The 23,524-nt window shown below is 36.8% G+C and overlaps 2 protein-coding genes across 2 annotated transcripts; both read left to right on the top strand.

The window, feature by feature from the left end:
* The first annotated feature begins 5,200 nt into the window (after positions 1-5,200).
* On the top strand, positions 5,201-5,814 carry LOC129940088 (crustapain-like). The gene is made up of 2 exons (XM_056048332.1): positions 5,201-5,430; positions 5,488-5,814. The coding sequence occupies exons 1-2, from the start codon at positions 5,332-5,334 to the stop codon at positions 5,674-5,676; spliced, it is 288 nt and encodes a 95-aa protein (XP_055904307.1). The 5' UTR covers positions 5,201-5,331; the 3' UTR covers positions 5,677-5,814.
* An 11,832-nt stretch (positions 5,815-17,646) lies between these two features.
* On the top strand, positions 17,647-19,012 carry LOC129943221 (uncharacterized). Its single transcript, XM_056052522.1, has 3 exons — positions 17,647-18,332; positions 18,406-18,767; positions 18,847-19,012. Exons 1-3 carry the CDS (start codon positions 18,189-18,191, stop codon positions 18,980-18,982), a joined length of 642 nt encoding a protein of 213 aa, XP_055908497.1. The 5' UTR covers positions 17,647-18,188; the 3' UTR covers positions 18,983-19,012.
* Positions 19,013-23,524: the final 4,512 nt, after the last annotated feature.

The raw sequence follows: 23,524 nt of genomic DNA, 5'->3' as shown, positions 1-23,524 counted from the left end.
GCGATGATACCTATTCTGATTTTATAACTACACCATATCGAAGACTAATGAACTTGCACTTATGTTTATAATCGATTAGTGCTTGATTTTAGCATTCAACTTTAAAATTCAAAGCTCTGTAGAAAGTGAGCGATATCATTGGCCGAGTATTTATTACTTCAAATTCAAGAATTATATGAGTTCACTTAATTTAAATTTCAAGGATTTCAATGGCGCTCAATAAAATCTTTTCGGAAATTTTAGGTTTAAGGTTGAGATATTGACAAGAAGACACCATAATTTGCTGAAGGTCGATCTTATTTTGGAATCTCTAAGAAAGTAGGTAAAATTGATAGTGTTGAAATTAATTTAAGATAATGGTAAAGTATTCCACATTCATGTAGTGCGGCTAAAAAAGAATGTCAATAGTATTTAACATTTTATTAGAGCATTTTTTATAAAAACAACGATAACATAATGACAGGATAATAATTAGGACTTGCAAACGTTTCTTTTTGCAAGCTTTCTTTTGAAATGGGTTATGGGGGCACCTGGCCAAATATGAGATGAGACTTTATTTGAGTTAAGGATGAAACCTTGAATAAGAGATTGTCAAATTGATAATAAGTTTCCTTTACGTCTCAACAATTCGTAATTTGTAAAAATTTTGACAAACATGACATTACGAAGGTAGAAAAAAAAGTGGTTAATTAAAATAGTCAGTCTATTTGTCGATTTTTAAGTATTAAATCAAATCGGTTTATTAAATTTATTGGATCTTTTTGATTAAAAGAAAGACAAAGGATGAGTTCCTTATACCAGATTGAGAAGCCAAGCGAGGAAAATTATTTGACATGGGCAAATAATTTTCAAATGAAGAATGTTCTGGTGCATGCGGATTTGTAGTCATTTGTTGATGGGTCAAATGTTCTACCTGAGGAACCAAAAAATGATCAACTTGTGGCATAGAAGACTGGTAATGGGAAGGCACTCGCAACAATCTTACTCAGCGTTAAGCCGTTTGAACTTATGCATTGTAAAACCTAAAGGTCCAGCTCGTATGGTGAGCCTCTTTAAACAATTAATGCATGCCAAGATGACAGATGGTCAGTCCATGTCAGCTCATGTTAATGATTTTTATGAAGTAGCTGAAAAGTTGCATGAAATCCAAGTGCTTATACCAGATGATTTGCTCAGTATAATTCTGTTATGTAGTCTCCCTGATTCATATGAAAATTTCATAGTTGCTATCGAGAGCCGAGATAGCTTACCATCTTTAATTAACTTAAAAATTAAATTACTGGAGGAAGAGCAGCGTCGTCATGACAAGGGGAATAATGTGGCAGAAGCTCACCAAGTTTTTACTGTTAAAGCAAACAATAAGTTTCATACCAATAGTGCAAACGGTAAAAAGAATAAGGAAAAATGTTACGCGTGTGGTCAAAGAGGTCATTTTGCTGTGCACACTGTCGTCAAAAGAAAAATAGTTCAACAAATTCAACAGCATCTTTTGGATTATTTTCTTCTAACTTTGACGATTGTAAAGTGCTAAAGCCTTATGAATGGTGTCTTGATAGTGGGGCCACTTCGCATATGTGTTGCAATAAAGAATATTTTAGCAGTTTAAATATGGACAGTAAAGAAACGGTGCAGCTGGCGAATGACAAAACAGTTTTATCTAGCGGAATAGGTACGGTTAGGCTTAAGTCATCAATTGGAAACGTCATCCTAAATAATGTGCTTTATGTACCTGAGCTTCGTGGGAATTTTGTCTCCGTTAGCAAAAATACTCAACATAAATGTTCAGTAGAGTTTATTGAGAATAAAGCTGAAGGCCGATCGGAAAAATAATTTGTTTATTTTAGATCTGGAGCGAGAAGTTTTAAGTTATAGTTTATGTAGCGAGGTAGATAGTTTTTGCAAATGGCATCAACGTTTTGGCCACCTGAACAGTCAGAGTCTTGAGCAGCTGAAGAAAAATAATATGGTTGTAGGTTTGAATTTCAACTCAGTTATTTCAAAGGTGGTTTGCTTAGTTTGTGCTAAAGGGAAAATAAATGTTAAACCGTTTCCTAAACAATCCTTACATCGAAGCAAGGAGTTGCTACAGGTGGTGCATACGGACGTCTGCGTTCCGATGCGGGTGAGCAAAATATTTTCCAACATTTATAGACGATAAATCTAGAATTATTTTTGTTTATTTTATAAAGAGCAAAGACGAGGTTTTCACTGTTTTTAAGCAATTCAAAGCTATGGCAGAGCTACAGAGAGGATGCAAAATCAAATCACTTCGGAGCGATAACGGCACGGAATATCTGAACAGGTCATTTAATGAGTTCTTAAATCAATGCGGCATAAAGAGACAGCTGTCAGTGGAGTATACCCCTCAGCAGAATGGGGTGGCGGAAAGGGCCAACTGCACCTTGGTAGAAATGGCTGGGTGAATGCTGGTAGGTTCTGAGCTCTCCGAGTATTTGTGGGCAGAAGCCCTTAATACGGCAGCTTATTTAAGAAATAGGTCTCCAACAAATATAGCTGTAACATTAACACCCCAAGAGCTTTGGTCAGGTCGTAAGTCTATAATTTCTCATCTCAGACTTTTTGGATCTAAGGCAGTGGTATTAGAAAAGAAACCAGGTCGTTCAAAGTTTTCAGCTAAGGGAAAGGAGTATTATATGGTCGGCTACTCTGACGAATCGAAGGCTTATCGCTTGTTTGATCCCAGAACAAGAAAGGTCGAAAAAAGTAGAAATGTCATATTTTTTGAGGACTTTTATAAACATTCTGAAGATAAAAAAAAACGAATTTCTAATAACTGAAGTTGAACATCAACCTCAATTAATAGCTTCACATCAACAGGCAAAAGAAGAAGAAGACGATGAGAAGGAGGAGAATGAGGTTCTTGAAGCAGAGTACGTTAGATGACAAGGTCGTCCAAAAATATTACGTACAGGAAAACCTGGTCGGCCAGCTAAACAATTCAACTTTGTGGAAGCCTTGAATTCTGTAGAAGAAGTGAATGCTGTTGAAGCACCATCTGTTCCAATGACAGTTGCAGAAGCAATGTTAAGTAGTCTACGAAATGGAAAAAAGCTATGGATCTCGAGATGGATGCACTTTAGAAGAATCATACCTGGGAGTTAGTTGATTGTCCGGAGAAGAGTCAGGTGATAGGCTGCAAATGGGTTTTTACCGTAAAGAGGAATGCAGATGGTTCAATCGATAGATTCAAATGCAGACTAGTGGCAAAAGGTTGTGCCCAGAAGTTTTTAGTGAACTATAACGAAACTTTTTCACCGGTTGCACGTTTTTCATCGATTCGTCTAATAATTGCATAGACGTGACTTCGGCATATTTGAATGGCGATTTGGAAGACACTGTTTACATGTCACAACCTGAAGGATTCACTGATGACCGCCATCCAAATAAAGTATATAAGCTACTAAAATCCTTGTATGGCCTTAAACAGGCAGGCCGAGAGTGGAATAAGAGGCTTCACAGTGTTTTGCATGCTATAGGTTTTTCGAGATGCAATGGAGATAATTGTCTTTATGTTATGAATAAAGAAAAAAAAATTAACAGTATAGCTGTTTACGTAGACGATATCATGATCGCATGTTCTGATCAACAGTCTATTAATGAAATTAAAGAGCGCCAAGGACTGCGAGGATCCATAAGTATACACCAAAAGCAGTATATAATGGATGTTATTAAACGCCAGCGAATGGAAACCTGCAAACTTCAGCTCACACCACTGGATCCAGGGACAAAGTTGCAAAAGTGTTCAAACTCGGTATGCAAGAGAGAAGACCCCAGTTCTTATCAATCGGTTGTTGTTGCTCTTCTGTATTTGGCAGTTTGTACGCGTCCAGACATTGTGCACACAATAAGTAAACTCTCACAGTTTAATACTGATCCACATGCAGAGCATGCAGTTGCCCTTAAGCACCTGCTACGCTACATTAGCACTACTTGTGATGCCAAACTTGCCTACACACAAAAAATTGAAGATATAAAAGGCTATTTCGACGCAGATTGCGCGGGAAACATCGACGACAGAAAATCTTACACAGGATTTGTTTTTATACTCTCAGGTGCTGCGATTTCATGGGGGTCAAAAAAACAAAATTCAGTTGCTCTAAGTAGTACAGAGGCTGAGTATATGGCTTTGTCTCAAGCCAGTAAGGAGGCAGTTTATCTTAGAAATTTATTAATTGAACTATGTATCAAATTACAAAATAATCACGTTATTCTTTTTAATGACAATATAGGTGCACAGCAACTTTGCGAAGAATCCGGTGCATCACCCCCTAACAAAGCATATTGACATACGCTACCACTTTGTCAGAGAGCTACTTCAAGATGACATTATCAAGCTGAACTACCAATGCACGGGTGACATGATGGCCGATATGTTGACTAAGAATCTGGCTAAAGTAAAACATTTGAAATTTGTTAATTTAATGGGCTTAGTAAATTAAACTAATATTTTCAAATTACCTATAGTATTGCGTTGTGGGAGAGTGTTGGAATATTTATTTACTCTACTGTATTTTTATATAATGAACAACATTTTTAAACAGACTTTTTGGAAGACATAAGCAAGTTCTAGCTACCCGGTGGTGCTTTTTTTTTCTTTCAAAATTGTTTTTTATTGAATGCAAACACTTCTAAGATCTTGAAAAATCAAATAAATCTACTTTTTGAAGTGAATTTGCTTTGAATGCCCTAGAACTGAGATTTAAACATAAAATATAAACAAAAATGAAAGCATAATCTAGTTTTAAAATAAACAAAAACAAAGTATAAGTATTTACTATAAACTTGACACTCCATTTACATATATCAAGAAAAGTTGAGATATCAGCAGAATTTATCCTTAAAGCTTCTAAATCACACAATATACATAAATAAAATGAATTAACATTTTGTTCTTCAAAATTTCTTTTTATAAAACTCAAATGTGAGGTAAACGATCGGGTGAACTTTTTACATAATATTTTAGAAATTAATGTTTTGTATTTTAATCTACACATGAGCTATTGTACATTTAAAAAATATATATATAAATATTATATAAATCTGTTAAGAATTACAATAAGAGATCATCGACTGTTTACTTAATTACACGTTGATTCACTGATTATAGTTCTTTTATACTAACTGCTATGGCTGGGAATATTTCAGCGCAATATTTTAACGTTAATCTTCAACTCATATGAAATTAATATTTTATTATACGAACAGCCAGCAAGGCTAACAGATCGCTACAAATTATAAACCAACTCTAGCTCAAGTTCACATTTAAAGTTGAGCTTCGTAATAAAAAGAAACAAAACTTATAGAATTAAAATGAAGTTCCAGCTATTTAAAGTCTTACTTATTATTGCATCAGTGTTTGCTTTCACTTATGCAACAAGCTGCACTGATGATGATTGGATGAGCTTTAAGGTCAGTATAAAATAAAAATTACATTGATTTTTCTTTCATTAAATAAGTTAATTACAGGAAAAGTACAAGAAAACATATAAATCACCTGAAGACGAATCAAATCATCAAAAAACGTTCTGTGAAAATATTAAAACTATCGATGAACACAATGAGCTTTATGAGCGCGGAGCGACCACCTATGCATTAGGTGTCAGTCAATTTGCAGATATGACCTCTGAGGAAGTTAGCAGCTTCTTTAATGGCTAACCGTGAACGATGGTTATCTACATACAAAGTCAAGTATTAAATTCAAAGTTTCAGAGTAAGGTATACAATAGAAAAAAATATAATGTTATAAAAGATTTCAGCTTAAATATATTACAGTTTTTAAATGGCCAGTTTAAATTTTTTATTTCTTATCCAATAGATACAAATTCTTAGGCACTGAATTGAAGATTCGAGAGGCGGACAGAATCATGAAAATAAGACACTAGTCGACAAAGTTTTCTTAGTGGCAATAAAATTGCACTTTTTAAATGGGTTTTGGTTGCCTTATTCCAATACGACTGCACGTCCCGTCTTTGAAATACTTTTTGTTAAAATTTGAAAAAAACGCGTATGATTTTAAAGATATATAAATTTGTGAAGTAGATTTTTTCTATAAAATCTGTGTTGGTTTTCCAAATCTTTAATCCATTTCTTTAAAATTCAGTTAAAATATTTAAAGTATTTCATAAAATTTAAACCTAAAATCTAAACCATTTATGTTAAAACGGTTTTCAATATTCTATGAAATCAAGTATATTAAAAAATGCAAAATAATGTTAAGAAAGTTTTATTTTTTAACGTAGAGCAAATAGTTAAAATTAAATTTGAGTTTCGAAATCAGCACCGAAAAGTAAATCAAAAACGTATTTTTCAAAACTGTGAAAGGATTATGTCAAATAAAGACTCATAACGAATGGGAATTTCTGAAATCTAAGTAAGAACTAAAATGAGTTAAATTTTATCTAGAAGAGAATGGTTCTTTGAAAAATCTTCATAAAATATTTTGTTAAAAGATATTTTAGTTTTTACGTAGAATTTTTAACTTCGCTTTCGGTTGCTTTAAAATTTTCGAAGTTGCATACTTTAAAAACCCGATTTGAAAAATTTAAAGGCAATATTAGAATCTTGAACATCTTATTAATTTAAATAAGTAAGTGTAACGTAATTTAACAAAGGGTCGGTAATCTTCCAGCTAAATCCTTGTATCCTCTAAGACGAAAAGCATATATTTTCTCAACATACTTATTTAAATTTTAACATTTACCTACTGTCGTTTTATAAATACTTCAGGGATTTTAAGATTTCGTCTATTCGGAATTTCGGTTCTGTCTCCATTCACACAATTTGCTCTTAATTTTAAGCGGACCATATAGACATTTGTGCTGTGTGTGGGCTGGAGCGAGTCGAATCAAATCAGAATCGTGCTGAGTGTGGTGCGGTGTTATACATATGACAGGCCTTATTTTCAAGGCTGTTTTTTTAAATAAACTTCTTGAGAGATAAAACGATATTTTTGTCAAGAAGAGGGTTATTTTTTCAAATTTTACAAAAAAAATGTAAGCAATTACTTACTTACTTACTTAAAGTGGCGCTTCAGTCCTGTGTGAACTAGGTCCTCACCCAACAAACTTCTCCATCTAGCAGTTTTGATTCGCAGTATTCCTTTACTGCACTGTACTGTGGCTAGGAATTTAAAGACTTTCCGGGCTGAAGCATTAGTTTCAATGCGCTCTTCGCTACCCAGCCATTTCAGTCGGACAGCCCGTACAGCTCGTCGGTCCATCTTCTCCTCCACTCCCCTTCGATGCATACGGGACCGTAGATCACACGAAGAACTTTTCTCTCGAAGCGACCCAAGGTGCTTTCATCCGCTTTTGTCATGGTCCATGCTTCTGCACCGTATAGCAGGACGAGGTTGATAAGGCTCTTATATAGTAGCATTTTGATCGCGTGATTGAGGGCTTTACTACTCAATTTACGTTTTGACCAAGACGTGGGTTTTGTAGGTCCTCTTTTGATGACAGCATGTACTTTGTTATGCCCTCATTAATCAATTTTACCGCCTCTGCCCCAATTCTCGCAAAAGCCTTATTGACACCATGCTGAGCTCAGTTCTTCGTCACCATTATACAGTCTTCAGAAGTGGTTCTTCCATATTCTCACCATTTATTGCGGTTCCACTATGATGTTTCCACTTTCGTCCTTGCAGCCTTCGTTTCAACTTCATTTTTGCTATTGAACTTTTAAACATCTTCGACCGCACGCATCTCATGCTCTCTCTTTTTCTTTCTGAGAAGTCTTGGCTCATAGAACTCGTTCTTCAATTACTTAAATTAGACACTAAAAAAACATACTTCATACTTTTTTCAGGCATTGAAATTTCTAACAATCACTTCAAGAATAGTGCAAATTCTTCAATCCTAGCTATTTTTTGATTTGATCATCACAATTTGCCGCCAAGACCTTGTAATTTATCTTACTTACTTACTTAAGGTGGCGCTACAGTCCTGTGTGAACTAGGGCCTCACCCAACAAACTTCTCCATCTAGCTCGGTCCCTAGCTAGATGTCTCCAGTTTCGCGCTCCAAGTTGGGTGAGGTCACCTTCCACTTGTGCGCGCCACCTGATCCGCGGCCTTCCTCTACTGCGCTGTCCTGTGGGTGCGGATTCGAAGACTTTCCGGGCCGGAGCATTGGTTTCCATGCGCTCTACGTGACCCAGCCATCTTAGTCGTTGGACTTTTACTCTTCTTGCTAAGTCTACGTCGCTGTACAGCCCGTACAGTTCGTCGTTCCATCTTCTCCTCCACTCCCCTTCGATGCATACGGGACCGTAGATCACACGAAGAACTTTTCTCTCGAAGCGACCCAAGGTGCTTTCATCCGCTTTTGTCATGGTCCATGCTTCTGCACCGTATAGCAGGACGGGGATGATAAGGGTCTTATATAGCAACACTTTGGTCCCTCGAGAGAGGACATTACTACTCAATTGCTTTCTTAGTCCAAAGAAACAGCGGTTAGCAAGAGTTATTCTGCGTTTGATCTCAGCGCTGGTGTTGTTTTCTGCGTTTACAGCGGAGCCTAGGTAGACGAAGTCCTTGACTACCTCAAAGGTACGTCTGTCGATTGTGACGTTTTGTCCAAAACGTCGGTGTTGTATGTCCTTTCTAGACGACAGCATGTACTTTGTTTTGCCCTCATTAACCGTTAAACCCATTTTTGCCGCCTCTGCCTCAATACTCACAAAAGCCCCATTGACATCACGCTGAGTTCTTCCGATTATGTCAATGTCATCAGCATATGCCAGTAATTGGACAGACTTTTGAAAGATAGTGCCTCTAGTGTTGACGTGTGAGCTCTGCACTATTCTTTCAAGCACGATGTTAAAAAAATCGCATGACAGCGCATCACCTTGTCTAAAACCTTTTTTGACATCAAAAGGTTCTGTTAAGTTGTTTCCAACCTTTATGGAGCAGCGTGAATTCTCCATGGTCATCCTGCACAAACGCACGAGTTTGGCAGGGATGCCAAAACTAGACATGGCTCTATACAGCTCGTCCCTGTAGATGCTGTCATATGCGGCCTTGAAATCGATGAAAAGATGGTGGGTGTCGATTTGGTGCTCTTGAGTTTTTTCCAGGATCTGCCGTAATGTGAATATTTGATCAACTGTGGACTTTCCTGGTCTAAAACCACACTGATAAGGACCTATCAGGTTGTTGACGATGGGCTTAAGACGTTCACATATTATGGCAGATAAGATTTTATAGGCGATGTTAAGTAGACTTATTCCTCTATAGTTGGTGCAGTTTAGAGGGTCTCCTTTTTTCAGGATCGGGCAAACAATACTGAGGTTCCATTCATCGGGCATGTTTTCTTCCGACCATATCTTACAGATAAGATGGTGCATGCTCCTAACCAACTTATCTCCAGCTGCTTTAAAGAGCTCGGCATTCAAGCCATCTGCTCCAGCGGCTTTATTAGACTTCAACTTAGATATGGCAATCTTTACTTCGTCTAAGTCGGGAGGACGGGATTGTTGGCTTTCGTCGTCTATATCGAATGGGTCATCCTGCCTGACAGCGGGATTCAGTTCTTCGTCGCCGTTATACAGTCTGCAGAAGTGGTCCTTCCATATCCTCAGCATTGACTGCGGTTCCACTATGATGTTTCCACTTTCGTCTTTGCAGCCTTCGGTTCTAGGTTTATGTACCTGTGAATTTCGTTTCACCTGTTCATAAAACTTTCGAACCTCATTCCTGCTTTTATACCTCTCAACATCTTCGACCGCACGCTTCTCATGCCCTCTCTTTTTCCTTCTGAAAAGTCGGCGTTCCTCTCGCCTCTTCTGCTCATAGAGCTCCCGAGCAGCTCTCGTCCTTTTATGCAGCGCCGCTTTGCGTGCCTCTTGTTTGGCTGCATTTGCCTGCCGACATTCCTCATCAAACCAGGGGTTCCTTGTTGGTGGCTGTTTGAAACCCAGCACATCAGAGGCGGCTTCTCTGATAGCATCTTGGCAATGTTGCCACTGGTTTTCGATACATTGTGTTGGCGGCAGAGAACTTCGAGAGAGGTTACTTGTCACTCGGTCGGAAAAGGATTTGGCGATCTCTGGCGATTGTAGCCGTTCGACGTTGTATCTTCTCCCAGCACCTCCCTGTTTTGCCTTGGGTCTGGAAATCCGAAGTGCTACCCTGGCTACAACGAGGTAGTGGTCCGAGTCGATGTTAGCTCCTCGGAAAGTTCGTACATCCATAATGCTGGAAGCGTGTCTGGCGTCGATCGCAATATGGTCAATCTGGTTGACGGTAGATTGATCTGGAGAAGTCCAAGTTCCTTTGTGGATGTTGAGGTGTGGAAAACGCGTACTGGCTACCATGATGTTTCGCCCCGCAGCAAAATCTATGAGCCTGAATCCATTATCGGAAGTGTTGTCGTGCAGGCTGTTTTTCCCGATTATTCCACCAAAGATGTCTTCCCTTCCTAGCTTGGCATTAAAATCGCCCAGGACTATTTTAATATCGTAGCTAGGGCACTGCTCATATGTTTTGTCTAAGAGCTCGAAGAACATATCTTTGGTGTTTTCGTCTTTCTCTTCTGTGGGGGCGTGCGCGCATATCAGGCTAATGTTGCCGAATTTAGCCTTGATGCGTATGGTCATGAGGCGCTCATTGATGCACCTATAGCTCAAGACTTCTTGCCTAAGTCTGGCTCCAATGACGAATCCGCATCCAAATAAGCGCTGTTGGTTTTCGTGGTAGCAGTCACCATAGTAAATATCGCAGTTTTTCATCCTCTTTTTGCCCGGCCCATCCCATCGTATTTCCTGGATGGCGGTGATATCTGCTTTATATCGTTCTAGGGCCTCCGCTAATTCTTCGGCCGCACGTGGTCTGTTAAGGGACCTAACATTCCACGTGCATATCCGAAGTTCGTTGTCCTTTATTCGTTTGCGTTGGTTGTCAACAGTAAATCCGTCCGTATCCGAGGCTTGTTGGTGCTTCGCAACTTTGAAAGCTTTTACGTGGCCAGGAAGTCACCCCGACGCACAACCTCCAACCTGGAGGGCCAGATCCTAAGTATAACTCCAAGGATGGGGAGCCGGATAAAACCGCTCCTTACAGGCCTGGGCTCCGAATAAGTCGAAGAAGCCCTATAAGGTGTTCACTAAGTAGTTCAACCTTACTGGAACTGTAGACGCCACCGTTGATTCCATCTCGGGAATTCCTCCGCTGCCGTCTGGATAAGGAGAGGTGCCTTAGTGGAAACACCTCTCCCCACCTCTCTCGTTTGCTGCCCCCAACAACTTTCCACTGGGGTTGGAACCCAATCTCCAGTTGAGGTACTAGGCACCCGATGTTCACCACGTGGAGGTGAGAGTAGGAGTTGATAGACAGAGGTTGGTTTTAAGAAAAAACCTATGGACGCTTGTGTCCTCTTGAATGCACATGTCTACCATTTGAACATCCTTGTAATTTATCTTCTTAGGATATTTTTTTGTTAGATCTATGCAATAAAAACAATAAATTGCTTTGGTCTAAATTTGCTTTTAAAAGATTTAGTTAAACACGTGAGAAGTCTTTTATTTTGGCTGAACCTGGTTATATCAAATTTACCAAGTCTATACACGTTCGAAATGATCACAGAAATATTGTAACAATATAAGTTGATATGAAGACTTTTTTGCAAAATGATGTTTAAAAGTTTCCTATCGTTATCGTGTTTTTGTTCGGAGGTAATTTAATCAAAGTGAGAAATATAAAAGAAATATCACCAGGAAAAGAAATTGAGATCGGCAATCCCTTTTTTTTCGTTCCAAATCCAATGATTTTTTTTTTGTTTCAAAAATAGCAAATTCTTCAGTTCCTCTACTCTGAAATAGACAATTGTTGTACAGTTTATATAAAAAGAAAAACAAGCTCACAATAAAAAACGTTCCGTTAATTGCTTTATAAAAAACTCAATAATTAAATCTACTGAAATCTACAAGTATTCCTAAAAAAAAGCTTTATTTTAAATTCAAACTAGAAGAACAATGAATCACACGACCTAAAATTTAAATAATGTAAAACAAAATAGTTGTAATGATTTTCAGTAAACAATTGGTATGACTAATCCACAACAGAATTGTTCTCTGTAATTGATATATTAACAAAGAAAAAAGTATCAGGGTTAATAATTTCAAGAAAAAAAAAACATATAATTACTTACTTTATGATTTTAAATGGACGAAATATTTTAATATCGCTGCAATTAAAACAATTGTTATTTCATTGGAATAGGAAAGGGCAAGTGAACTTGTTGCATAAAAGTTTTACGACACCAAACTATTATTGAAATTTTAAAACTTAAAGAAAAAGGTTGTCTAAACTTGGTTAACGAGAAATAATTGACAGACAGCCTTAACCAACTGATTTAGTATATTTAGACCGCTTTTAGAACTAATATTGTAGCTTAAGTTAATGTAAACACTACAGTTACGCAGGTCATTTACTGGATGCTTAGAAAAGTGAAGTAGATTCTAAGTATGGTAAGTAAAATTACAAACCATAATTAAGACCGTTTCTAATTCTAAGATTTCAGATTTAGAGGGCAGGACAAAATAACGTTTGTTTTTACGATATACGGTATATAATTTAAAGTTGGGAGCTCTATTTTAACTAACTGCCATTTATCAGCTTTCAAGTTTATTAACTCCCCGTATTAAGTTTTTAGATAAAATCGGTCCGATTAGTCGCAATCAAAATTTTGACATTTCTCGATGTTTCAAATTCCCAAGAATCTAAATAAAAGAGATGTCTGTGCGTGCGTATGTACGTACATTAGTACGTCCGTACGTTCGGCAAGCTTTCTTCGTACTCCATATTTGAAGAACCAGTAGAGATAACGACTGCAAACACATTTTATCGTACAAATAATGATGCAGAAAGGACTACCAAGAAAATTGAGTCAGTTGTTTTTTACAATTTTTTAGCAATTTTTAAAATTCAGGAAATTTTGGTTAGTCCGAAAATTAAAAAAAAAAATTATCTCCAAAATAATTGTATGCAAGGGAGAATCACGTTTTTGACATTTGGCAAAATGTAAATAAATATCGAATTTTTATTAAGAAAAATAAAAACCCTTAAGAAAACATTTCTAAAGTTGGTAACATTGGCTCAAACTAAATTCACCTTAATAAAATATAGTTTTCAACATATAGTAAAATTGTGAAAAGGATCGAATTGACAGTTTTTCCAAAAAATAAAAACCTAACAGAACATTTCTAAAAGTTGGTAAAAAGTGATTTGCGACTCAAATATCTTTTAAAAAATTTAAAATAATGGCTTCAAAGAAGTTTCATCTTATAGAAAATATAGAAAAAAAAAATAGTACGCAAAGTTGTTACAAATGGATATTCCATTCTCCATATCTCTTAAATAAATGAAGGCATTGACTTTAAAATGATATCATTCTGCGATAAATGTTCTTAGACAAATCCAATCTGTATATTTGTTTACATGGTAAATACAAACTGTTAAGAAATGCTACTAAAATTGTTTTTGACTAAAAATCTCTTAAACAAAAATAGATAATAGAAAATATTGTTAGTAATTTTTAGTTAACCTTTTCAAAAAATAGCCTTCAAAAACAACAAAAATCTAACAAGAAATGGTTTTGGAATTAAGTATTAAGAGAACAAAGAAAGATATTGAATTCAAATTATTAACCTCACACAAAATATTGTAATAAGTATTTTGTTAAAGTTTTAAGCAAGACAAATCGACAGACGGGATAGGAGGTTATCAGTGTGTTTCGCATTCCAGCCTCTTTTTTATTTCAAGTTTGATATGGCACTTCGAATAGACTGACGCCTCAACAACGCTTCCGAATTGTGAAAAACTATTTTGAAAATAGCTGTTCCGTTAAAAACACATATCATACGTGGTTGGTAGAGTAATTGATCTGTTCTTCTTTTAAAAAGATGCTGCCCAGAACGTTACAGTGAAAAGTGACCGCTACAAAACCATGATTCCTATTTTTCCGTTTATAAATTGAACATCCATGATGTGCAGGACCTTTTGCTTTAACAAGACGGCGAGCGCAACATATGTGCCTAAATTGATTTATTTAAGGTAAAATTTGTCAACCGCATATTTTCACGCTACGGTCCCGTGAATTGACAAGATAGTGCCATTAGGCGTAGATTGACTATTTTAAGTGAGGATACATAAGTGACGCCGCTAGTTTATACCACACTGATAAGCCGACAAGTCCTATTCACAACTAGGAGGACCACATTCGCATCATTAGTGCTGATATACGGCCCCAAAAGTTGGGAAAAGACATCAAAAATTCGACCGCTAAATTAGACTGCGTCCGAGACAACAATGGCGGTCGAAAGCCCGAGTGTATACTTAAATTATATACCAAATGTTCAAATGGTAGACATGTGCATTCAAAAGGACACAAGCGTCCACAGGTTTTCTCAAAACCCACCTGTGTTTATCAACTCCTACTCTCACCTATCCGCCGTTAACATCGGGTGCCTAGTACCCCAACTGGAGATTGGGTTCTTACCCCAGGTGAAAGTTGTTGGGGGGCAGCAAATGAGAGAGAAGGGAGAGGTGTTTCCACTAAGGCTACTCTCCTTATCCAGACGGCAGCGACCGAATTCTCGAGATGGAATCAACGGTGGCTACAGTCTACAGTTCCAGTAAGGTTGAACTTCTTAGTGAACATCTTATAGGGCTTCAACGACTTATTCGGAGTCCAGGCCCATAAGGAGTGGTTTATCCGACTCAACGTCCTTGGAGTTACACTAAGGACCTGGCTCTCCAGGTTGGGGATTGTGCCGTCGGAGTGACTTCCTGACCACTTAAAATACCTTTGTTGCGAATAACCAACAACCCTCGGATACGGAAAACTTTCTGGTAGCTTGTTCGTAGTTCACACATCTCAATATCCACAAGGGGATATGGAAATCTCCTGATCAATCAACTGTCAACCAGATTGAACACATTGCGATCGATGCACGACACTTCTCCAATATACAGGATGTCCGAACTTTCTGAGGGGCCAAAATGGACTCGGACCACTACCTCGTTGTAGTCAAGGTACGGCTACGGATATCTTGGTCCAAGCCAAAACAAGGAAGTACTGTAAGAAGTTTCGAAGTTAGACTGCTACAATCGCAAGAGATTGCCATATCCTTTTCCGATCGAGTCTCTAATAACCTCTTAAGGAGTCCTATGCTGCCTTCATTAAGCATTGAAAACCAGTGGCAACATTGCCTTGCGGCCATCAGAGATGCGGCTTTTGAAGTGCTAGGTTTCACACGGCCACAACAGCGAAACCCCATACAAAACGGCGGTGCACAGAAGGACCAGAGGTGCTCGCGAGCTCTACGAGCAGAAGAGGAGAGAGGAACACCGGCTTCTTAGATGGAAAAAAAGAGAGATCGAGAAGCGCGTGATCGAGGAGGTATAGGGATGTCACAGCAGGAACGAGGTTCGTAAATTTTACCAAAAGGTAAAAAAAAACTTCCCAAGGTTACCAGCCACGAACCGAAGCCTGTAACGACGATCAGGGGAACATCGTAGTAGAACCGCAGTTTATGTTGAGAATATGGAAAGACCACTTCTCCAAATTATATAATGGCGCTGACGAACCGAATTCCGATGTAAGGGAGATAGAACCACTCAACCTAGGCGATGCAGACCAACAATTTTGCCTACATGATCTAGACGAAGTGAAGATAGCTATATCTTAATTGAAGTCAAACAAAGCTGCTAAAGCTGACGGCATCGCTGCCAAACTATTTAAAGCAGCAGGCGATGAATTGGTAGGGAGCATGCACCAACTGATTTGCAAAATATGGTTGGAAAGCATGTCCGATGAGTGGAATCTCAGCATAGTTGCCCGATGCATACAAAAGGAGACCCTCTAAATTGTGCCAACTAGAGAGGCATCAGTCTCCTTATCATTGCATATAAGATCCTTTCTGCCGTATTATGTGAACGTCGAAAGCTGTTCGTCAACAACCTGATAGGTCCTTATCAGTGTGGCTTCAGACCAGGAAAGTCGGCCAAATATTCACACTACGGCAGATCTTGGAAAAAACCCAGGAGCTTAAAATTGATACCCACCATCTCTTTAGAGGACATTGAACAACGACTTGTTCGACAAAACGTCACCATAGACAGCTATAACTTTAAGGTAGTGAATGACTTTGTCTACCTAAACACCGTTATTAACACAGACAACGACATCAGCGCTGAAATCGAACGAAAAATAACTCTTGCAAATCGCTGCTTCTTTGGACTTAAGGAAATTGAGAAGTTAAATCCTCTCTCGTGCATCTAAAATCACCATCTATAAGACACTCATGATCCCGGTTCTCATTTATGGCGCTTAGGATTGGACCCTGTCAAATAAATATGAGAGCGTCTTAGGATTAATTTGAGAGAAAAATTCTTTGGTTGATTTTTGGTCCCATACGCATTGATAGAGAATGGAGGAGAAGATATAACAACGAACTGTAGGGGTTGTACAGCGACACTGACCTAGTTAGCAGAATTAAATTCAAACGGCTTAGATGGCTGGGTCATGGTGTTAATGTACCTATAATATAAGCTTGTGTTCAAAAATGGTAATGCCATTTAATTTATCACACAAAAATGATTTATTAAATGTTTTTATTACATTTTTCAATTCTAGTTTTGAAATATTTTTAGTAATTAAAGCTTATTACACAAGCTTTGCATTTGATTTTGATAAAAAAAATTGACTTATTTTCGAGATATCGAATTTTGGAAAAACAAAAATTATATTTTTTAAAAATCCATATAATATTAGAACTTGTGCAGAAAAAAAACTATCGGTTCATTACTTCTTGAAAATCTTAAAAACAAAATGACAGTTCTATGGGGGTACCTGGAGCAATACAAAAATATTCTTCTATTCTTTTTACTTAAAGATACAAAAGAATCAAGTTAAGAAAAAAAAATTAAAGACAATTTAATAAAAGTCTATCGATTCGTTTTTGAGAAACTTCGAATTTCCGATTTGTTACCAAAAAATGTGTATGGCGACTGTTATTTTTAGTCTTAAAACAAATTTAAAAATCCCCAACGAGAAGCTGCTTAAAAACTTAACTTCCAAGTTTGAACTCATTTGACCCAATGATTCGGGCTACAGGGGCGATGCCAGACAGACGGACGGACGGAATCGGGGACCCACTTTTTTCGACTTCTGTAATTTCGTAATGTCATTTTTGATTAAAATTTCATATTCGATATTTTTTTTTTAAAATACAATACTTCCCGTTGGGTTTCAAAATGTGGGAAGTAAAAATCACTTCAGTTTTATTCAACTTTGAGGCTGTTTACCTCTAACAAAACCACCCTGTTATTTCTGAAAGTAAAAGTGAGAAATTTGTATAAGAAATGTTGTTTATATTAATTTATGAGAACATATAAGTCTCTGAGATCTAAAAAATATAAACTGGCCAATTATAAATATTGTAAGCTTTGACTTCCCTGTCACAACGTTTGACAAACAAAATCATTTGACAGATATGGTGAGTGACGAGTTAGACGTGTTCAGTTCTTGGAGTTATTTCTAAATGATATTATAACAGTTAGATTTCTGAGATATCATAGGTACTCGTATCTTGTTTCTGAACTCGTCTAATTATTACACTCAAAATAATCACAACTGAATTAAATTTTACAATTTTCAGCATCAAAATCGTTGGATAAAGGTTTAAGGGAATTTATCTGCTACAAAATTTGACATTAAGTGTCAGCTTTCAATACTTTATTTTAAGGTTTACTATTTATGTTCATTGTGAGACTTGTGACAACTTTTACAATTGCATTTAAATAGTTTGACGAAAACAAAGACTACTCAAAACTAATGCTAATACAATTTTTATATGGAATTCCAACAATAATTGCATTTCTTTAGATAAAACAATTTTGTTACTGAGGGGTTCTTATTTAGCGCCCAAGACTGGAATTCAAAGTGCGCTTGGAATAAAAGCGCCTCTGTAATTACAAAAATCAACTTGACTGTTTGTGATTGAATCATCAGTATGTTAACAAGAATTGTAAACATAAATTCTGAAAGCCCAAAACTGATTTGTGTTATAATTGATTATCATTTTCTTAACCATATTTTGTCATTGCACTAAGTACACTAATCACTTCACATGTCAATCACTCGTTCAATTGAAATCAATTCGAAAAGATGTTGTTGACAATGAGTTCAGGTGCAATCGCTTCCATCATTATTTTTATTTTAATCCAAGACTTGTTGGCTTCTCAAAATTTAACAGAATTTTTAAATCTTCGACGAAAACGAAGCATTATCTATCAAGGTGGGACAATTAAGGTAATTTTTGTCTATTTTTATTTTTATTTTTGTTTTATAGACATTTTTTGAAAAACATTTGAAATTCTTTTAGTTTTCAGCATCAGGAATTTGGCCGTTGTATCTTGAAGATCATGTACACTGGAGACAAGTCAACTGTATTGGAACTTTACAAACTCAATACGATTTACCAACAAAACCACTTAACTCATATATTAACAATAATTGGGGCTTCCCATACTATGAGAAAGGCTTAAGGTCAATGCGTGAAAAATTTGATAAATTTGGATATTTTAAACCTGATGTTTCGAGAATGTTTATCTATGCTGCTTTGGAGGAATTTATGAACAGAAATGATCGAAATGGGCGTGAGTGTTTATTGCGATCGATATGTGAAAATGCACAAGTCGATGAGCATGTTGACGAATTTTCGCAAATTATGAATGTAATTCTCACGTAAGTTCTAATTTACATATTTATTTGTTTTTAATTGAAGAAGTGTGTTATGGTTTGGTTAAAAATTGTTTTATTTAAGCCCTGGAAAAGATGATTTAGATGCAGTCTATCGAGAAGCTCTCAAAGCTGGGAAATTCGGTGCTGACTGTCTAAGTTTGTATTCAAAATGTTCGTACGGAGATAGTTTTTTGGATCGTATTGCTGTATTTGGTTAAAACTAATAAAAATTATGCGCAAAATATATATTGTGATTTGAACTTCAACATTCGATCCCCCCTAACTCTAAAACTATTACAGTTAGACACTGCGACATTTAAGATGATTGCAGAGGACACCCATTTTACCTAACTCAAATCATTAATTATGGAACACTTCCTAAAACAGTAGAATCTTTAAATTAAGCAGGAAGATATGTTTTTTAGAATAAAGTTGTATACAAATATTATAAATAAAGAGTGACATATTGAAAAACAATGCTTTCATACCAAAAAAAAAATATTGCTATTCATTTAAAAAAAAAATTGTTGTTTCATAACTTGTAGCTTTTAAAAATAAAGTTTTCTTCGCAATCTTCTTATTTTAAAAATGGAACAATGCGGGGATCTAGAGTCTCTGCGAAAATCGCTTGCGTAAGTAACCAAAACTTCCATTTCTACGGTATTTTTGTTTCATTATTTTAGTATCTAAATATATTATTTCACCTAAGACAAGATAGAAAAACACCGAGTATATTGGTTTTTGTGTAGTGGGGAAGACCACATTTATGAGTGATGCCGTATGGCATCACTGGGCCAATATTGATGTGCTATTATTTTGCATGTTTTGTATATGAGAATTTATAGGTATTATTCCAATAAATCTTTGCAGACCTGGATTTTTCCTGCAGGATGCACTGTGTATCTTATTATCGGATGCACCTGAGAGCAATGTTCCTGTTGATATTTATGTCGATCCTCCTGAGCCTTGTGTTCTCACCGATGAAGAGTCCGACAACGAGGAAGATGAGGTCGAGGACATTCGACACTTACCTGGAAAACAACTGCTAGCTCCAGCGGAAATACATTTTCTCTAACCAAATAGTCGTTGGCACGGATGAAATTATCCAAGCAGAATTTCGGGATGAGCCATCAACGTCAACACCGGTGCAAAATCTTTCTGATCAGAGTTCAAAATGGTTGAAAACTCGGATGGAGAAAAAGAAAACGAGACTGACTTTCTCGTGGGTAGAAGGTGATTTTGAAAACTCGGAAAGCACCGAATTTCCACTCCCAGATTATGAAGCCTATAGAAACAAAACACCAACTGAAGTTTTCGAGGAGTTTTACGATGAAAAATTTTGGGAGCATTTACGAGAAGAAACACAAAAATACATGTGTCAAAAAAATGAAACTGATGTTGCTCCCATAACAGTCGAAGAATTTAAATTGGAATTTTAATTCTAAGTGGCATTAATATTCTACCTTCCTGTAGTCATTAGTGGGATCAGAAGTCTGACATGATAAAATGGTCAGCAACGCTATGCGCCGAAATAGATTTTTATCCATATTAAAATATATACACTGTGCTGACAATGATGCGGATTTCGATTCTTCTGACAAGGTGCGGAAGCTACGTACACTAATGAACACCGTCAAAAAAATAAATGTATGACAAATTTCAAATTTCGTGCCGATTCAAGATATTGATTATGACGAAAGTATGATCAAGTATTTTGGCAGGCATCCAATGAGGCAATTCATCAGAGGTAAGCCAATCCGGATTCGGATTCAAAGCCTGGTATGTTAATTCTCCCGACGGGTACCTGATGGTAAGTTTTGAAATCTATCAAGGAAAATTACAGAAGGTTGATTCAATATATGCATCTTTGTTTGGAAATGTAGCCGCACATCTGACGAAGATGCTCACAATTACCAAACAGTGTCCGCGATCTTTCTTTCAACATTTTTCTTGACAACTTGTTTTGCGGGCCAAGCCTTTTTAGTTAGTTGAGAGCACACAATTACTCTGCATCTGGAACTTTTCGAGAAAAGGCATTTCCAAAAAAATGGTTCTAGAATCTATTTACACTCTGACCAAATATTATAAAAAAAAATTTTAAAATACAAATATACAGGCTTTACTATTTTTCCAATTAAATTGTGGTTCCTAAGCGCCATAAATATATCAAAAATGTTTAACTTTGGACCCAAGCTATTTGTCAATTTATGAGCAAAGTCAGCCCTGTTATATTATAATGAAAACTATTTAATCTCAAGACCTGAGGAACGCTAATGTTTTGCACAAAACAAATTTCTAAAATGATTTATAGTCTTGTTAGGAAGGTAATGGTAGAAGACATTTGAAATTTTTAAGTTGTACCGATGATCACAAAAAATACAAGCTCCTGCTGAAGACATCTTCTAGTTGAGTCTCCGATAAAAAAATCCGTATCCACCCTTAAGCAAATAGTGTTTCATATTTCGAATTTTATTAAAAAAAAAAGAGGACATTGAATTTTTAACAAAATCAATAAAATACGCATATGGCTTAGTGAACAGATATTTCGGATCGCCATTTTCAGATATAACTTTTAAATATTTCAACTTTCTAAACAATTACAGGAAATTTGGACCCAAAAAGCACTAAAAACTTCGAAGGTGTTCTTGGCTTCCTTACTATGTCAAAACACATTGTGAGTATTAGGAAATGGAGAGATGTTTTGAAAGGAGGTGTCGATGCACATTGGATTTTAATTCCTGAATATTGTTATGACTGAAAAAGACTGAACTTGGTAAGACAATCCACATTCGCGTAGTACGGCCAAAGAACAAATCTCTGTACTTGCCAGAACAAACAAGGGAAGGGCATTCTTGGAGGCGCAAGTATTACGGTTCAAATGCTTGAGGGAAGGAATTCACCTAGCCATTACTCTAATATCATAATGCGTTAATATGACGTTGGTTAAAAAAGTTGAGACAAGAAATGTTGTTGAAATTATATTATAATGAATCAATTTGAATGTACTCTTAGTTCAATAGTGTTCAAAAGGGTTAAGTCAGTTGCAAAAGCGTAAAACATAATGAGCCTTGTAAATAACACCCAATTCAGAAGGAGAGAAAAACTATTTGTATCGTCTTAAAAACAGGTATCTACAGTTACGTAATAAGGAAGAGTTACATATTTCACAAAAAAAATTATATTCCACTCAAAGTAAGACTTTACGCCATTTTTAGTAAATAACAATTTTTGAAATTGACATTTATCATGTAAGCAATAAGCCTGATTGTTGTCATGAAAAGAAAATTCTCAAATTCGGCGTTCGGTTTCGGCACACAACTATAGGTCGCCTACATCACTGACATGACTCGCTCAAAGCAATGGTTCACAGTTGTGGGTCACTAGGCCCTAGTTCTCAAAGGACTGTTGCGCCACCTTATTTATTTATTTAGTTATTCATGTTATTTGTTTTATGGGAATCGTTTATTTTAAGGATTTTTTTATGGGTAACTATTGATTTCATTTTCTGCGTTAAAAATAATTATTATCCATTTTACGGTTTCAAAAGTAAACGTAAACAAAACACATACACATTTTTTTTCATGATATTCCTTTTTTATGAAAAAGTTTGAACGTTTACATTATTCGTAAAACACTACCTTATTTAAATGACCACCACGCGAAAAGTTCCAAGCACCGATTCTTTTGATGTAATTTTCGACCACTTTAAGACACATATGGGGCGGTATCTAATAACTTGACGAATGTTGCTTTTTAAGAGTTAAATGTTTCTCTGCATAAGCACGGTCTTTCGCGTACTTACTTCTTTACTACTTAGGTCCTCCGACCTGTTAAGTCCGTTGGGAACAACTTATGGGGCATAGGGCTTCTAATACGCCTATGCACCATCGTGTACGGTTTCCGGAGATGTGTTTCAGCTCCCTTCAACTCTTGACTAGTGACGCTAAGTCCGCCTCGACTGTCCTGCGCCATGTGCTTCTCGGTCATCCAGCTCTTCTTCCTTCTTGTGTGAGCGGATTCCACTTCATTGCTTGGCCTGCAATGCAGTCGTTATCTTTTCAAAGCGTTTGTCCAATCCATTGCCACTAACGCCTTCGTATTATAGAGTCCATAAGTTCCTGGCCTGTCCTTCTATGAAGGACCTCATTTAACATACGGTTTGGCCAGAAAATCCTTAGGATGTTACGAATACATCTATTCACAAAGGTTTGCAGCATTCTTGAAATGGCTAAAGTAACCACCTTCCAATTGCTGCACCCAATTAAGAAGCACAGATTCGACATTTGTGCACAACAGTCGTAGCTTTGTTCTTAAGTTGATAGAGTTATTCCTCCAAATTTTCGACAGAATACCGATCTTGGTGTCCAGTTGGTATCGCCTCGAGTTATGTGGCAAGTGGCACCGTCTCTTTGAAACCACATAATTCTCCAGTTCGTATTCTTCAATAGCAGTAAAAAAAAAGTCGGTTATCAAATGACCATAACGCTCAACGAATTCACGGCTTCGGCTTATGAACATACGAGGTGCGGCAGTTAAGTTCCGGGATTTTGCCAATAAAAAACAAGAAAATTAAGTTTTAGGAAAAATGTTACTAGCGACCTTCACAATAAGCTCTCTTTAACTCTACACAACGATTCCATCGTTTCTCTCCTGATTGGAAGCACCCTTGGTTGACCTTCGAAGTAAGTACGTTAAGCATCACGGTTACAGCTTCTTGGACCGTCTGTACGGCGTCATAATGAGTTCCCTTGAGGTGCGAC

This window comes from Eupeodes corollae, chromosome 1, assembly GCF_945859685.1.
Source record: "Eupeodes corollae chromosome 1, idEupCoro1.1, whole genome shotgun sequence".
In the NCBI taxonomy this organism is placed as follows: domain Eukaryota; kingdom Metazoa; phylum Arthropoda; class Insecta; order Diptera; family Syrphidae; genus Eupeodes; species Eupeodes corollae.
This window is presented reverse-complemented; position numbering and strand designations above follow the sequence as displayed.

Excerpts from the sequence above, each read along its gene's own strand:
- LOC129940088 (XM_056048332.1), top strand. The coding sequence starts at position 5,332 with ATGAAGTTCCAGCTATTTAAAGTCTTACTTATTATTGCATCAGTGTTT. Across the intron at positions 5,431-5,487 it reads ATGATTGGATGAGCTTTAAG|GAAAAGTACAAGAAAACATA; the intron begins GTCAGTATAAAA and ends AGTTAATTACAG.
- LOC129943221 (XM_056052522.1), top strand. The coding sequence starts at position 18,189 with ATGTTGTTGACAATGAGTTCAGGTGCAATCGCTTCCATCATTATTTTT. Across the intron at positions 18,333-18,405 it reads ATCAAGGTGGGACAATTAAG|TTTTCAGCATCAGGAATTTG; the intron begins GTAATTTTTGTC and ends AAATTCTTTTAG. Across the intron at positions 18,768-18,846 it reads ATTATGAATGTAATTCTCAC|CCCTGGAAAAGATGATTTAG; the intron begins GTAAGTTCTAAT and ends GTTTTATTTAAG.